Here is a 17,867-nt window from a genome sequence, read left to right on the forward strand (position 1 = left end):
GATGTAATAACTTTTTTCGATTATTGGACAATGGTTTGCTTAAACTAACAAACTTTATATACAAAATTATCAACTTTGTTATACCTTGTATGATCTGTTTCTTGAGATGCAGGCGAAAAAAGGTTCTCATGAAGCCTAGTAGCATAAACATATTACATGCCCAGATGTACAACATTAACTGCAAGTTAAGAATGAGCATGAAATATGATGATACAAGTGAATTGATGCCTAATTATATTGAAATAGTTGGAAACCAATTCCAACTTAACTAGAGAGAGTAGATTTAATTAGGAACCATCCATAAGAAAAATAATATGAGGGGGAGCGGACCTTGTCCTTGTGGTGCATCTCAACTGAGTTATTCATGTATGCCATATTTACAAACTTATAAAAAAGAAGAAAAGTATTTTGAAAACTAATTTCGAAAAATATATTGCAAAAGGGGAATACAAAGTAGTGTCTCATGTACAGCTCAAGACCTGTTGATTGATTTAAGAGTGTTAAGATGAGATGAGAAGATACTGATACTGATACTGAATGATCTAATTTATGTTATAACCAAAACAAGCATGCTACTTTGAAGATGTTGCTTCTTCTTCGTGTTGTTTTTGTTGTTGGTGCTCTGATGCATGAGAAGTGCAGTGCTCACATTGTTTCCTGAGAATCAAACAAATGCTCAATCGATTACACTACATGATGTGCTTCTTTTCTTTTCTTTCTCTCTTGAAAATCCAATCTTTATCTATTAACTTGTGTCTCCCAAAAATGAGTCAAAATGGCAATATGAGATCTTCTACCTATACATGTCGCAAAATCCTCTGACAAACACTTGTTTTTTTTTTTTACAATATTATCAAAATAATTATGTTACTTAAATGATGTATAGGGTTGTAAGCATTTGAATATAGTTTTCACAAGTAAGACAAGATATGTGACCCTGCTTGTATATCTCTCTCTGTTTTTTCAACATGTTGTGTACAACTGTAATCATTCAGTTTGCGTGCTTAAGTTAGTTTTGGAATCAAATAGAGACTAAAGTGGTGCTTCTTTTTAACTTAATCTGGACAAGACTTAATTTGGTAAGATGTATGTGTGTGGTTCTTTTTGACTTAACAGAGGAATTCACAGAAAGGTGAGTTTCCCCATTATGTCTTGACTTTTTACAAATTTGTCCTCGTTTATTTTTTTCCTTCCATTCTGAAATATCTTTTAAACATCGTTCATCCAGATAAACACTTAACAAGGCCTAAGTGACCCTGCTATTCAGCCAATGCTTGGCTTAGTTAAGAGATGAAGGATGTTAATACATCTCTCTCTCTGTTGTCACACTCCTATGCTTAGAAATTTTGCTATTAACAGTAAAGCAAAGGAAACTTGACTTAGATATCAGGCAACAATGCCACTTGATACTCAAATTTACTGACTCAACATGGTAAATATCAACCCCTCTCGTATTCCTTTCACGGGTCCCAAGACAAGCACTAAATGTAAAAAAAGAGAAATAATAGATATGGAAGAGGGACAAGTGAGAAAATGAGTTTGTGAAAAAAGATGAAACTTTTGGGTTGAGGAATTGGAGTCTTACCGAAGGTCAAAGAATCGGCTGATGATGATGACGCTTTATGCGGGCCTTCTACTGGTACTGGTGTGGGAGGGGGGGATTGTATCTTTCTTCCAAATTTATTTCATGATAAGAATATATGATTAAATATAAGATATGATGAAAAAACAAAATTCTAAAACAAAGTCTAACAGAAATGACAGCTTTATGAGGTCATGTTCAAAATCCAATATGCAATAAAATCAACAGTTTATGAAAATGGAAGTCTATCCTCTATCCCAACCAGTTTTTCTAGTAGAAGGCCCTCTCTCTTCTTGAAATCTTACTTAAAGCTGTTTCCAGCTTCAACTGCACAATGTCCATATTTTCACAGGAGAACTTAGCAGCTAAGGCACACATACTATTTTATAGAAACTAATGACGTACCTAAATTTAACTTTGACAAGTTCACATAGCATATTGTGAAAATAACATGCAAGGATCCAAAAGAAAATCTTGAATAACATTTATCATGTTAACATGAAATAAACTGTGAGCTATACAATGAATGACCATTAACTACTAAAACCTACCAGGTAAAACCAAATCTATATATATATCTAAATTTAGGGAAGTCAGCAGAAGAGATTGATTACCTAGCGAGTCAAACTATATCATCTAATAAGAAGAAAAATGATTGATATATCTAACAAAATTTTTGCATCAGAAGAAGTCATCAAAGGCCCCCTCCCTGTCACTTTCCCAGTTTTCAGATCCTGCACAAAGCAACCATCGAGAAAAAAAAGAAAGATATATAATACAGTTTTTTCGGGTTTTTCCTGATTGGAAGAGATGGATTGGTTGTGGGACGATAAGGATAGAAAAAAGACTCTAGACTGACCTGGTTTTTCAGGGGCAGAAAGGTCCTGAACTATCATCTGAAAAGCACCAGGAGTGATTGTGAGAGGAGAGACTGTCTCTGTAGTAGAACAAGTGGGAGGTGGGAAATTGAAATCGGAATCAGAATCAGTGGATGTGATATCAGAAGAGGTGGATGTGGAATCACCAAAACCATCTCTAACAATGAACCCTGAAGTTACACTGGAACTTGATGAAGCACACAATATACTTTTTAGCTCCGCAAATTGGTCTGACATGCTGTACATCATCCTGAGCCACACTAGATACATCTGGCATTAGTTGTAATTGTAATGGCATATCACACTTTCAATAATCTTTTCATCCTATTTATTATTCACTTTATTATATACACCATTCCTCACAATCATTTCAATTCTACACCCCAACTCTTTCAAATTACTGATTAAAATATACTCTACCATTTTTACTGGCTAGGTTTTGGGTCTGACTTGGTTACCAACTATGTCAAATATACCACTCCTAACTAACCTCTTTTCTTTCTCCCATGCCTTTACCTATTCATCTCCCAACTATCTATCAAACAAGCTATGCAACACTGTAAAAGATCGCAAGTAAACTAGTTTCAAGGAGACTCTTAGATTAATTGCATCAAGGTGAAGTCCCATTGCAAACAAACTAGTCTTAAGAGAATATTACATTTAGTGTTGTACTATAAAAATTAAAAAAAAAAAAAAGAGAGAGAATAAATGTTCTTTCTAGAATCCCATAATGGTAAGCGACCTACATCTTCAAAAACTAAGGATGTGAGCTTTCAGGCTTTAGTATGGAGTTCAATAAATGGCCCCCTTCAAACCTAAGAAACAGAAGAATATAGGATCATTATGGTATTAATATTAAATTCACCTTTATGTGGAAGCAAACTTGGAGTTGTATCAGTAAATTTAAGAATAATGGCTTGACCAGGCATAACTGTCTATACATATCTTGAAAGCATGTGTTGGATGCATCATTAATGGAACCAAAACTAACTATCTCATTTTATCTGGTGATTTTTATAATAATACTATGATAAGGAAAGAGAATATTTGTTTATGGTGGATGCCACAGTAATATTACCTATTCAAAGCATCTTGAAGTTGAAGTACCCTTTTTTCAGTTTCCTCCAACTTTATCCGCTTCATTTCACTTGATTCCAGGGCTTCACTGTACTTCTTTTCACATTCATCTGCTCTTTGTCTCTCTGATTCTAATAAATCCTGCATGCATGTAAGTACATAAGGTGGATAACAAGTGAATAAGAGAATTAAAATTACATTTTAACACACTTTGTTTACTTTATGATGAGGTACCCTCAAATCTCAATGAAGTAAATATGACATTTAAATTGGTCTTGATATCCTCACTCAATGTTTTAATATCCAAGTTCCCCAAAAAATGTCTCCTATGCTTTTTAACTAAAGTTTTTGTTTTTGATTTGGGTATCTGCATGTACATGTGAATTTGCACGTTTTTTAGAAAAAAGTAGAAAACCGGTGCTTTTACCTTGAGGTTTTCCACTTCTACAGTTAAATTTTCAATCTTTTCAGTATCCACCAAGGAAACTGTGGCTTTCTCCAAAACAGACAATGTTTCACCCGATGCTTCCAATGGAGCCTCACGTTGCTTGACAAGCATTTTGTCTTCCAGTTCAGTCTGCAAGATAAGGAAACTTGATGTTTGTCATGAAACATAATGTATTTTCATGTTTAATTAACACAATCAAAATTGAAATCGATACTAGTAAGGGATGATTTAGGTGCAAAAGGTGGAATTAGCTATATGAAGACTGATGAAAAAGTAAGGAATGAATTAGGTGCAAAGACCTGAAGGGGCTCTAAGGTGTGATAGATAGATAACTCCCGCTATGTTAAGGAAGCACACAAGCCTAATAACAAGTGAAAGTGAAATGCCATGAGGGATAGATATATCCTAAGGTTCTTTTTTACAAAAATATAAAAAGAAAATATGTCCCTTGAAAGTTCAGTTTAATGTCCACTTGCATTGAATTTAACCACTACTTGCTTTTGGAAAATCTTAAAACCATAATCCTTGTTCATATTCAGATTACTTGAAACTCCTTCACATTACTTGAAGTAACTTGCAATGATTTACACTACTGTGTACATATTTGCCATTATTTTCATAGTACTGAAGTTAAAATACCCTTCTTTCAGTTTCTTCCAATTTTTGGCGCAGTGTTTTGATTGATTCCAGGGCTTCAGAGTACTTCTTTTCAGATTCATCAGCTCGTTGTCTCTCTGAATCTAATTGACCCTGCATGCAAATATGTAAAGAATTAAAAGAGATCAAAGCAGAAAACACCAAAAACATACTTCACTAAGCAGGTAATTTGACAATTAAAATAAAATTACCTTAAGATTTTCCACCTCAGCAGTTAAAATTTCAATCTTTCCAGTGTCCTCCATAGAAACTGACGCATCTTTCACAACAGACAAAGCTCTGTCAGATGCTTCCATTGCAAGCTCACGTTCCTTGGCCTCATTCAGATCAGTCTACATGATAAATTAAACTTTATATTTGTGACAAGAAAAACACAATTTCTTTTCATGTTCATTAAAAAATCAAAACTACAATCCACACTAGCAGTAGTGAGTAGTGACAGCTAGTATGAATGATTTCAGGTACTTGAGGTTGTTTTATGAATTCAGATGTGTTATGTTTCCCTTTCCCTACAACATTGTCACTTATAAGCTAACCAAGAATGATTTCTATGTGGTTTGATATGTTGGTAGTTTGGCTCATATGACACAACTTGTATTTACTTGCAACAAATATTTTGTCTACAGTGTACATATTTGCCACTATTATAGTGTGGATGAGACAAAAGAAAGCATAGTCTTGAAGTTGAAGTACCCTTCTTTCTGCTTCTTGAAGTCGAAGTACCCTTCTTTCTGTTTCATCCAACTTTAGACGCATAGATTCAACTGTTTCCAAGGCTTTTGAGAACTTCTTTTCAAACTCATCAGCCCGTTGTCTCTCTGATTCTAATAAAGTCTGCATGCCAATAACTATATCAGAATTAGATGCCATTTAGCACATACTTCCAACCTTATGTTATATAATGATAAAAGCATCATTAATTTGGTCTAATTATTTCCTTAGTTTTTAGGCAATTGCAAATTGTGTGCATAGATTAAACTTAAAAATCAGATCAAGTGCTATGTAATAATCATACAGTTGACACCGCTTCCATAATAAAAAAACAGACATGTCTAGTCACCGGTAACATAACATGATGTGTGTAATCAAGTTTAATATACTCAAGTGTTTACGCATCCTAAATTTCTTTACTACAAAACTGGAGCATTATTTTGATAATAACTATTGTAATCAAGTTTAATATATTAATTATTTATAGTATTATAGAGAATAGACAAAAGAAGTGTTGCAGGGTCGACCCACCCACCGATTTTTCCACCTCAAAATGTCTCCTTAAAGCAGGTATACATGCAATATGGCATAAAGCAGGAACTAACAAAAAGGATAAAAGAGAAAAATGGGGAACAAATAGGAGAAAACAGTAGGCAGGTAAATGTAGAACAAAAGGCAAAATCCTTTTGAGGAGGGAAAGAGTAAGGAAGCTGAAAGTAAAGAGGGAACAATAGTCACTATTCACTAAAAAAGACCATGAAGCTATCATGTACACTAAGATACTGTTCAAAATAAACCAATTTTAGCATACACATTGTAGCATATATACGCATAACTATAACACAAAAACCAAGTGGGTGAGGAGGGACAAAAATATCTTTTATTATAAGAGAAATTACCTTGAGGTTTTCAACTTCTGTGCTTAAACTATCAATCTTTTCAGTGTCATCCCCAAACACAGGAACTTTTTTTACAACAGATAAACCTCCAACGTATGCTTCGGCTGCAGACCCATTTTCCCTAGCATGCAACCCACCTTCCAATCCAGTCTGCATAATAACATAATTTAATATTTCTTGTGATACAAACACAATTTCTTTTCAATAAATCACAATCACAATCCCTATCCCTGATAGTGATATCAGGCCAACAGGTAGTATGTATTCAGGAGTTTGTGGTTAGACTCGGACGCAATTACTATACGTTCAGTATGTCTTTTTTGTGATTATCTTACCATGTAATAAACAGGACTACTGATGGAAATTTCAAGTCATACATGAATCAAAATTGTAATCAAGGAACCAAAATGACACGCATCAAGCTTCTGGATGAAAAAAGATTATCATAACTATGTTATTTATATACTTGATGTTGAGGTCCTTCTATGAGAATATATAGCACCAAAGCAAGTCTTAATTTTTTCACCTGATGAAACTGAAATTCCAAATAATGTATTTCTAAATTTTTTCTAATTATACAGTTGTTATGAGTAATTTTAGTGTATAGTTTAGTATTTTACATTACTGCATGTTCACATTAGACGAAGCTTCATCAGATGCTTTCTTTGCAGACTCACGTTCCTTGGGGAGCAAACCGTCTTCCAATTCAGTCTGCATGATAAGCTTAATTTTATATTTCTGATGATACCAACACATACAATGTCTTTTCATGCTTCTTGAAACAATCAAAATTACAATTCAGGTATACTAGATTAACCTCAGAAGTCATGGAACAAACTAATTTTATGCACCTATAATACATTTCCAATAATAACTAAATAACCATGTGATAAACTAAGCTGCTGGCCACAAAAATGACCTCATCAAGTGTTCAACATGATAAGTCATTATTTAACACATACAAACCAAGAGGAGAGAAAAAGTATATTAAACCAACATTACCTTGAGATTTTTCATGGTGGGACTGTTGGATACTTCCATTGCCTTGGCATGCAATCCGTCCTCCAATTCAGTCTGCATGATAAAGCTAACTTTATATTTCTGATTCTAAAAACATGTCTTTGTCTTGTTTTTTGAACAACCAGAGTTACAATCCACACTTATAATGGTAACAGCCAAACTGGCAGCATGCATGTATACAGGAATAATGATTAAACTCAGATTCAATAGTTTTATATAGTGATTACCTTTAGGTTTTCTGTATCACCATCCTTCATTAAGACTACAGCTTCTTTCATAATGGACAAAGCTTCACCTGATGCTTCAGTCGCTTCCTTAGCAAGCAATGTGTCATTCACATCAGGCTGCAAGATAAGATATGAGCACAATGACTTTCATTCTTAGTTAAAACAAATTTTCATTAAATTTCATCTAGTTATATATTTGACAGTTTGATACTATATATGACTTTCATGCTTGTTGAAGTACCTTTCTTTCAGTTCCTTCCAACTTTAGACGCATAACTTTGATTGTCTCCAGGGCTTCAGCATGCTTCTTCTCAGATTCATCAGCTCTTTGTCTCTCTGATTTTAATAAAGCCTGCATGCGTTAAATATATAAGATGGCTAATTTGCAATAAATTTTCTCTAGAACACACATATATGCCATTATTTATGGAGGACTAAACAAAAGCAATCATATTTTGATGTTAAAGTAACCTTCTTTCAGTTTCTTCCAACTTCATAATTTCAAATTTTTACCTGGGCTTCAGCATACTTCTTCTCAGATTCATCAGCTCGTTGTCTCTCTGATTCTAATGAAGCCTGCAAACATATGAGCATATAAGACAGGTATTATTGTAGTAACACACACAAATCACAGGGGGGTAGAGAGATTTTAATCATTTTATATGGAACAAATCATACTTTCAGATTTTCCACCTCAGCAGTCAAACCATCAATCATTCCCCCATGGGCCCCATCAGGTGTGTTTGTTGCATACTCGCGTTCCTTGGCAAGCAATGATTGTTCCAATTGGGTCTGCATGATAAGGTAACATGTATTTCAGGAATCTGATGCAGCCTCAATTAGTTGCCTTGTCTACTTGTCTTTTGATCAGTATATACCCATGTGATCAAGAGCCTGCTGATGAAAGAATAACTTTCTGGTGTGGCCTAACACTTGACATGGAGGCATTCACATCAAGTGCCAAAAATTTTGAGAGGCATGAAATATACTGAGATATAAGAATCTTGACAAGAAAAAAAAAAAGGAAAGAACAAGTTGCAAAGACCTAGTGGAGAAGTTGTTAAGGTTGAGGCATGTTATATATAATGACTTAGAGGTTGTTTCTTTTTCACTTGGTGAGCTTTATGGGTTAAGAACTTAATCTGGACAGCTATACATGGCTGTTTCGTTTATACTTAATCTGGACAGAATCACTTATAGGATTAAGCCAAAAAAAAAAAAAAAAAAAAACTGGCTTAATGTATTAGGATTTAGGACACCAACCCTTTACCTATTTTTCTGCAGTGTTTCCACAATCCACTCAACTTCTTTCAGGTTAAAATTGATGAACATTGTTAAAATTGATGAAAACTGTTTGTTGGAATGCAAGGATAAATGGGTAATATGATTATTTAGTCACATTCAGATGTTTATTCAGTCAATAAAAGAAACAGATCTTTATCCGGACAGACATCATTACCCACACAGCAGCTCTACTGCTCTACCCATACAGGGCTTATTGGGGGAAAAAGGAAACAACCCTTTAGATACCTAATACTAGAGTAGTTTAGTCTATTCTATTTACAATTAGTGATTTCTATTTTAGTATAAAATAACCTTTACGAAATGCAGATAAAGATAGACATGTACTTCACTTCTGGTTCTGGTATATAGTTTAGTATTTTATAGCCAATAAATGGTTTAAGCAAATACAAACCAGTGGAAAGGAATGAAGGATTATCTAAAAAATAAACTAATGTTACCTTTAAACGTATTTCATGCTCTAAACGTTGTGTGAGCTCTTGTACTTGTTTTTGAAGCTTATCCTTCAACTCTTGCAGTGCCCCATTGTCCCTTGCAGCCTGTATAAGTTGAAAGTAAGCAACCAATGAAATAAAGACTGGTTCAGCAGAAGTTTTGGATAGAGAGAAACTATGATTGATGAAAAAACTTATCAATATATAAGATAAAGAAAACAAACCATCTTTAATCTGCGAAGCTCTCTCTTAGCAACTCTTTGCCTCCATCCACATTGTGTTGCCACTGTTGCCTTTGAGAGTTTCTTATATTGAATATACTCTCTATGACCACGCCATTTGGCCTAGAAGAACTGACTCATATTAGAGCAACAGAAAAAGGTTTGGATCTATAAATAAGCATGTGAAAGCCAGGTACTGACTTCTAAAAGAGTAGCTGCCTTTTGTTGCTTCCTGTATCCGACCTCATGACGAGCTATTGTTGCTCTCACACCTGCCTGAATGAGAACCACTGCATGCCTGAGTCTGTTGTAGGAAGTCCTTAATGTGTATCGCCTAAAGTTAGTCTGAATTTTCGTTGACACAGCTGTCTTTCTCATATCTTCATATGCCTTAGAAGCAAGCTTTCCTGGTATGAAACAATACAAGAATGAGTGTAAAACACAGTTCCATTATAATATATATACATAAAGAGCAAAGAAGCAGAATCCAATAACAGACCTCTGCATAAAGTTTGCAAGGCAACAGCAAGATTGGCCATAGCAAGAAAACGCCTCCTAATGAGAAAACTTCTTGTTGTTCTCTGGATAGTTACGACTGCAGCACTACGCCTTTCTGTTCTCCTTGCATCTAATGCAGCCATATGACCAGCTCTAAGAAAAACTTTTGTTTTCCCAATCTGTCAACTCATATATAGACTTTATATAAGTATAAACTAATGCATATTAATGGAAGCTAAACTGCTAAACATAGAATTAATCAATAAAAACTTAATTACCTGATACCCTCGAAGTCCAGCTGTGTCCAGAATCTTTCTACAAGCATCCTTCCTGTCATGACTGTTGATACAAGTGATAAGTAAACAAATCCAATAGGTATTTAAATCAATTGTACTTACTTTGATCTTAAAACGTCGGGGACTAGAAGACCAAATCGCTTAACAAAATCAGCAAAAGCCTTGTTGGTAGGGTACCCTGCACAGCTTATACGAATTGCTTCTAGAACCCCCTTCATGAAGAATAAACAAAAGAAACTTCAAATATGATTCAAGAAATCTTTATAAAAGTTCAAACATCATTATATGCAGTCTACTCACCCCACAACGTAATTGATGAATGATGTTGACATTATCAAAGACAGCAGGTTTAAGAAGATTATTTGGCTTCACACATCTGATATAGTGGGGCTGTGTGGAATTAAGAGTCTCCATCAATTGTTGAAGTTGTTGCTGCATTAAGATTATATGTTTCGGTTTAAACTTTTTATCTCATAGTTGATTAACATTGTCTGATTATTTTAAAAGAAAACTTACTTTGAAACGAGAGCCGATCGATGAGAACTTGGATTTGGATTTTTTCGTTGTTTCCTCGTTTGGTGGAGGGAAAAGCGCTGCTACAAAAGAGCACTTTGAGGTACTCAACAAATCTTGATGTTCAGGAACAATATAATCTTTGTTTTTGTCTAGAAATTGATCAGACTGGTAGTGAACCTGAATATTGACACCAAACACATGCTTTAAGCCTAGAGAGATGTTAGCAGCCTTCTTACCTATAAGATCTTGAGAAATATACATTACCTCTCCAGCATAATGAGCAATTATGAAATCTGAGCGTGAAAGTTTTGGTTTGTTAAACCGTTTGTGTTTACTGAATGTCTGGTAGAGCTTCTGTGAAAAAGTTTCAGGAGTTGACTTGGGAAACATACTGGAAACAGAAATAGTCAGTCATGAGCTACTAACAACCTTACTCAACATGAATACAGAGACATATCATCAATATTTGTGCGCTCATAACATATCTAAAAGTAAATGCATATAAGAATGTTAATATAAAGACACAGATGCATTTGGTTTGAATGTTGCTTACCAGGCTTCATCAAGTAGAGCAATGATCCCACCAGGTTTCTGCATATAGAATACACATATTAAATTTATAGGTTTCAAAAGAATGAGTTGAGGAATTCATAAAAATAAATTTAATGTAGATTGAACCTTTTCAATAAGATCTAGGATGTCCTTATTGTCTACAAACTCTATGTAGCTCCAGTCAATTTCCTCTTTGGTGTATATCTCTTGTTGCATCCTAAAAACATGCTGTATAAAAGGGGACAAACATTTGGGAATCAATTAAATGCTCCCTCTCACAGAGAGGATATTCACAGCTTTTTCAAAAACACCACAAGTCACACCTGATTGAAGTGTTGTTGTAGCTTCTCATTAGTAAAATTAATACAAAACTGCTCAAAACTGCACAATTTAAACAGATTTATGATTCAATTATCTCAATCAAGTAAACGAAGAAGCGGTTATATTAATAATAGTTCCAGCCAAGAATTTTCACCTATTGGTTTTAAAGCTCTCAAAACCATATATGTCAAGGACACCAATCAGAGAATTTGACTTCGGATCTTGCCCAATTGACACATTAATTTTATCCACCAACCTGTAAATATCAATAATCACGCACCTCCACAAGATAAAGTAATGAAGAAATTTGTTTCAAAAGTTACCCGTTGAACAATAAACTAATAAAAAAAATCAGATCAACATGAAAGAAAGGCTGAATTACCAGTCAAACAAGCGAGAATATAAGGTCTTAGCCAAACCATCCCTGCTGAAGGTTGCACCTTCAGGATCAAGGCTTCTCTTAATAACTTCTTCTGGAGTAATCATCACACGCTTCAGTAGTGCATCTTCTAGTGCATGTAGATCACACCTGACAAAGTAGACAGCAGTTCAAACATATACACACATGCATATATATATATATATATATATATATATATATATATATATATATATATATATATAGACATGTGTTCAGAAAAAGGGTAACAGAAATAACAATATTATCAAAGCTGTACACACACATTAGCAGCTCTGCTGTCATCTGAAGATGAAATTTGGATTTATCATCTTTCAAAACTGAAGAATCAATCTCTTCCCCTTTGGCAAATTCAAGATTACCAAGATGGAGAATCGAAGCCACAACTCTGAAAATTGCATCCTGGAAAATAGGTATGTTAATGTTATTGCAAGGTTATTAAACAATAAAAAAATAACAAACTGTTCTGTTTAAAGAAGTTAAAACCTGTTCCTTTTTGCTTATTCCAACAATATCCATGGCTCTCCTAGTAGCAAGATAATCATGGGCATCACTTACACCAACAAGTTCATAGCAATTTGATTGATTGAGATAGTGAAATGATTTAGGATCTCCCAATTTATATTTCTTGGTTTCCTTCAAAGTTATGAAAAGAGTCAAACACAATTTAAGTATAATATAATATGTAATGTATAAGAAATACTACCTCTGGAGGTGCTGCACAAAGGAGATAGAAACAATGATAGTTGCGTTCAGGATCCGAAATTTGGCAAACACGAGATCTTTCTAGAAGGTATGTCCGGATAGCTGCTCCAGATATTCTTCCATGCTTATCAAACTGAATCTCAACAAATTTTCCAAAACGGCTGCATGCATCCGGAGATATTTTTAGCAACAGAATTAATTACCAAATTTCTTGCAGCATGACTTAAAAGAAAGTTCTGCACCTGGAATTGTTATTTCTAACAGTCTTTGCATTGCCAAATGCTTCCAAAACTGGGTTTGACTGCATTTACAACATAGAATCAAGAGAATATGATAATTGGTTCAATGGAGCATTTAAAGAGATACTAGAAAGATTTGAAGTTACTTTGGCATCTTACTTCTAGAACTTGTTGTTCAACTGTTCGCCCTTCTGTGCCTCTGTGTCCACCAACATGTGCAAGATAGCGCATAAGCATTTTAGTAGTCTCAGTCTTACCTGCCCCACTTTCACCACTAACCAAGATGGAGTTGCTTTTTCCTCCATTAACCATTTCCCTGATTCATGATTCATCTCAAGTAAGCATGTCTATGAGATCCTTTAGATGATATATATATGTAAACAGAACACAAAAGGAAGGGAATGTTATAATTACTTGAAAGCAATTTCTGCAATTGCAAATACATGAGGACTTAAAGCCCCAAATTGTGCTCCTTTATATTTTTCCATCATGTGTGCATCATACAAGTGGGGCAAACTTTGAAATGGGTTAATGGCGATGAGTATATTGCCTGTATAAGTCTGCCACAATGTCAGAGTAGGATATAATATTATGACAAGCCTCCGATAACTGCAGTAATTAATCAAATGTTTTGTCTCACCAGACTGAATGAACAAGACTAAAAAATGAAACTGAAGTTGGAGATCCTCTTACATAGATTTTATCTCTCTGATATCTGATAGCTAAGTTATGCAAAACTCCAGGCTCATGCAAATAAGAAAGCTTGGTCATGTCATCAACTCCACCATCAGGAGTGTCCATCTCTTTAGGGTAGATCTTTGATAGTTTTGTAACAACCTATCCACAGTAAATGGTAAATAAAATGGCGAAATTTGTAAAAATACCTAATGGACATTTGGCAAGAGCATATGATTGATGAAGAACTTACTTTCTTCCCATCAGTAGTTCGGATCTCAGCTTCTGTTCCATCTATTTTCAACACTTCTCCATCGATCCAAGCCACTGATGGGTTTTCCACCCACACCTGAGAACCTACGGAGATTTTTCCCGTAGAATCCTGCATATGGATTCAAAGAGCCATCAGAAGCCAGAATTAGGGAAGCAATGAAGATATGAAGCTCAACGGGAATAGGAACGAATTTAACCAAATGAAGAAATACTCTAAATCATAAAATGTAAACACCTTTATAGGAATCATCCACATATTCTATCATAGTTTCGGATTCTGGCAATTCGTTGAGAAAATGGGATAAGAAATGTTATCTATGATGATTCAACCAATGAATGGTCCTTGTTAAGTTAGAGGAAGACATTTTGGATGTGGGCATAACATAAATAACAAAGCTATCTTCCCTTTTATTCCAAACCTGAGAGATTGAGTCTTCTCATAGTTGCAGAACATGGTCCCTATAGTTTATTAACTGTCAAAAGCCTATCAACTATATATCTTTTCATGTAGGGTTTTTTAAAAGGACTAAAGATTAATGTGATTTCTGAAGGGGTAGAAACCTTGAAAAACTAAGGATTTAACATGATTTTCGGTATTAAAAGATTTCATAGCATTTTCTACCATCACTATTTCACTTGTATAGGTCATGCAAGTCTAGAAGCCCTCTCTAAGTCTATACTCCCAAACACAAAAACGAACACAATTAACATAACTAATTTAAGCTAAATATCCTTTGACTATGATCTGAAAGTATTCAGTTTCAATTTTACAAAACCATATTCTACAATGACAGAAGAAAATCTTATAATTTGAAAATTTAAGTGCACGCAAGATAAAAGATATGGCAACAAAATCTATTTCGCATGTTGAATACATAATTACATACCATCAGAATATCAAATGCGCAGCTCTGACGCTATAAATTCCTTCATCGTTAAAAAAAATGTGCATCAATGTCCCCAATCTGAACACCGAAATCAAATCTCTTCACCGTGAAAACGCGAGTGCGTTTATTGATACATGCCACGAAATAACCTAATCGATAACATCAACAAGAGCGCAATGCTACCGTGTATCCACAAATCATAAAGCGAACGGCCTGCTACAAAACACCCCCAGAATTTCGAGATCAACGATCGTCCACTTCCAATCCCTCCATCTCCCCCCGATGTTTACATCAAAAATACAATTCGGTCTTCCATGATATCATATCAAACACAACCGCGCCTGGGAAATTCGTGAAACAACAAATATAAATGAAAATCAGCGTTTCTGGAAACGATTGTCGGAAAAAGGAATGGATATATCGAATCCGGTGAACGTAGATATCGTACGACGATGATGTTGAGTTGGAGAGTGTAGCTGGAATTTGCCAATTGGATTGAGCCGGTTTGGTTTGTGATGTCATGGCGCTCGATCTGCGAGACAATGTTGATGGAAACCCTAACGATTCGGAGCCGTTTGAATCACTGTAGAAATTCGCCGATTTGTGGGAGGTCTTTGTGGTTGTGGCTCTCTTCATCTCTCTCGTTGTTTCGGATCCTACAAGTTCGCGCCTCAACAATCCGTTCCTACTGCCATGCACAGTAGGGGAATTTTTGGTGGGTAATCCTAATAATATCTTTACCTCGTTATTTTACAACTTATGGATACATGTAATATCTTCCTTTTGCTGTGATTTGACCGTTTATAATCTCACAATTTAGTCGACAATTTAGTGTTTTAAGAAATAAAACAACTCTTCAAAACATAAATATTTTCAATATAGTTAATACTTGGTGTGAGATTTAATTAAAAAAACAAATTAATAATTTGAAAAGTTTGAATTTATAAGAAAAATGAGAAAAATTTAAATTATTAAAATTAATAAGACTTTAATATATTGAATACATTACATATATAAACTCTTTTTAATAAATACTTTACATATATATTACCTTACACATTAAATGTGGAATTTTAATTTAATAAAATGAAAAATACAATAAAATGACAAGTGGAAAATAGAAAATTTAAAAAATCTAGAAAATGTTATGTGTCCAAATGAATGAGAAGATGATATATAGCAAAAAAACATTCATTTATTATAGTAGATTAATTAATACAGTAATACAAATCTAAATTTAGGGGTGTTTGGCAAAGTTAAAAAATGAAGCATGTTGACTTATTACCGATCCCACATCAGTATAAGTTAAAAAGGATAATATATTTTTCGATTTTTATATATTTTGTCATTGAATTTTTTTTCGTCCATATTTACCCATTCAAATTGTTAAACTGTACACATTCAGTTTTTATGACCGGTTACTCCAAGTTAGCCGGAAAAAATGATTTAATATGGTAATATATTTCTTATTTTGTATACATTTAGTCCTTAATATCTTTTTGTTTCAAAATAAGTCATTTTTTTGTACTCATTCAGTACTTATGAATGTAGGAAAATCATTGATGAAGTGTGTGGGGTTGTTGATGTTTATGTGTAACGTCTCATTTTTACAACCAAAAATTCTTATTTTTAAATAAGGCAAAAGTCTCTAATTATAAATTCATTATTAAGAAAAAAACGTTTATTCCCAAATACATTTATCGAAAATCAGAGTAATATAATAAACGCGGAATCCTCAATATTATTGATGAGTGTGTACAGTCATGCATTCGCCCTCCCACGATCAACGATAGTATACATTGGCCTAATCAGTCATCGGATTGGAATGCCAACATGCAACATGTCCATTCTGTCATCGAATTGAAATACCCATGGTTTATCGGCATTTTGCCTTAACCCAACCGCTCTTCTCGAGCCTCCGTGCCTACGACTTACAACTGATCTGCACCATGTGTCACCATATGGCTATCCCACGTGAGATGTCGTGAGAAAAAAAAAAAAAAAAAAAAAAAAAAAAAAAAAAAAAAAAAAAAAACTAAAGAAATCATTCATAAGTACTGGATGAGTACAAAAACAAAAATGACTTATTTTGCAACAAAAAAAATATATTAATGACTAAATGTGTACAAAAATATTAAGGACTAAATGTGTACAAAGTGAGAAATATATGACCCTATTAAGTCATTTTTACCAGCTAACCTGGAGTGGCCAGTCATAAGGACTAAATGTGTACAGTTTAACAAGTTGAAGGGTAAATGTTAACAAAAAAAATCAGTGACTAAATGTGTACAAATCATAATATATTACCCTTTTAAGTCATTGTCCCAAAAAAATACTTTATATCGGTGTCATACCGGTAATAAGTCAAAATCAATTAAGAAGCCTTTAACTTATCAACTTATAAGCTATAAGTTATCAGCTGAAAAATACTTATGATTATTCATAAGCTTAGCCAAACACCCTTTTGACAAATAGTTTTGTTTTGAAGAAATAATTATTAGATTTTATTTTTTGTTATATGTATAAAAAATTATCACCTTTAAAATGAAATAGTTATGTTTATACCTTATACTTTTTTAAAATTATCATTTTGTTCCAAATTAAATTTCTTAATAACCTTCTTTAGTTAGAGTCTTAAAACTTTTGGCAAATATTAGTGATATTTATGCATAATTGATTTGTGCAAAAAGATTTGTAACTTATACCTCTTAAAAATCAAGATATGACTAATATGCTTTATAATATAGTATAAGATACTTGTTCATTGGATAAAAAATCAAAAAAAAATCTATATAAAAAAGAATTAGATAAAAATTAACTACCAAAAAAATAATTATTGAAGGATAGGACTAGAAACTAAGGAGAATGAATACTAGTACCTTGTTCAAAATATACAACATCAAACTCAAAAGTATATTGCGTACTAAACTTTTAGGGATAATGAGAGGGTTTTTATTAGAAAAGTCTCAAACTTTTTGAAAAAAGTTTCAATTTAAGTTGCATGTGAACTTAAGGGTTTAAGTGTTTTTCT

The 17,867-nt window shown here is 33.8% G+C and overlaps 1 protein-coding gene across 4 annotated transcripts; it reads right to left on the bottom strand.

Annotated features, from left to right (window-relative positions):
* Positions 1 to 406: 406 nt before the first annotated feature.
* On the bottom strand, positions 407 to 15,571 carry LOC145048576 (myosin-9-like). 4 transcript variants are annotated; one of them, XM_078997108.1, is made up of 37 exons: positions 15,285 to 15,571; positions 14,837 to 15,177; positions 13,930 to 14,058; positions 13,695 to 13,838; positions 13,416 to 13,561; positions 13,161 to 13,317; positions 13,005 to 13,063; positions 12,764 to 12,923; positions 12,544 to 12,693; positions 12,323 to 12,459; positions 12,022 to 12,168; positions 11,794 to 11,895; positions 11,642 to 11,699; positions 11,445 to 11,546; positions 11,320 to 11,357; positions 11,031 to 11,157; positions 10,767 to 10,943; positions 10,551 to 10,682; positions 10,353 to 10,462; positions 10,233 to 10,293; positions 9,956 to 10,133; positions 9,658 to 9,863; positions 9,460 to 9,579; positions 9,242 to 9,340; positions 8,178 to 8,291; positions 8,013 to 8,075; positions 7,741 to 7,851; positions 7,500 to 7,616; positions 7,255 to 7,326; positions 6,253 to 6,402; positions 5,336 to 5,476; positions 4,834 to 4,974; positions 4,625 to 4,735; positions 3,965 to 4,114; positions 3,539 to 3,678; positions 2,442 to 2,710; positions 407 to 657 (listed from the first exon to the last, which is right to left on the bottom strand). In XM_078997108.1, the coding sequence occupies exons 2-37, from the start codon at positions 14,837 to 14,839 to the stop codon at positions 548 to 550; spliced, it is 4,431 nt and encodes a 1,476-aa protein (XP_078853234.1). In that variant the 5' UTR covers positions 14,840 to 15,177; positions 15,285 to 15,571; the 3' UTR covers positions 407 to 547. The 4 variants fall into 4 exon arrangements, with proteins under 4 accessions (XP_078853234.1, XP_078853233.1, XP_078853236.1 ...); XM_078997107.1 differs by lacking the exons at positions 14,837 to 15,177; positions 15,285 to 15,571 and adding an exon at positions 14,185 to 14,326; XM_078997110.1 differs by lacking the exons at positions 13,930 to 14,058; positions 14,837 to 15,177; positions 15,285 to 15,571 and having other exon boundaries at positions 13,416 to 13,610; positions 13,695 to 13,834.
* Positions 15,572 to 17,867: the final 2,296 nt, after the last annotated feature.

This window comes from Lactuca saligna, chromosome 5 (assembly GCF_052625555.1).
Source record: "Lactuca saligna cultivar CGN05327 chromosome 5, ASM5262555v1, whole genome shotgun sequence".
Classification (NCBI taxonomy): domain Eukaryota; kingdom Viridiplantae; phylum Streptophyta; class Magnoliopsida; order Asterales; family Asteraceae; genus Lactuca; species Lactuca saligna.

Excerpts from the sequence above, each read along its gene's own strand:
- LOC145048576 (XM_078997107.1), bottom strand. The coding sequence starts at position 14,205 with ATGTGGATGATTCCTATAAAG. Across the intron at positions 12,460-12,543 it reads GAATAAGCAAAAAGGAACAG|GATGCAATTTTCAGAGTTGT; the intron begins GTTTTAACTTCT and ends CCTATTTTCCAG. Across the intron at positions 12,169-12,322 it reads ATGACAGCAGAGCTGCTAAT|GTGTGATCTACATGCACTAG; the intron begins GTGTGTGTACAG and ends CTACTTTGTCAG.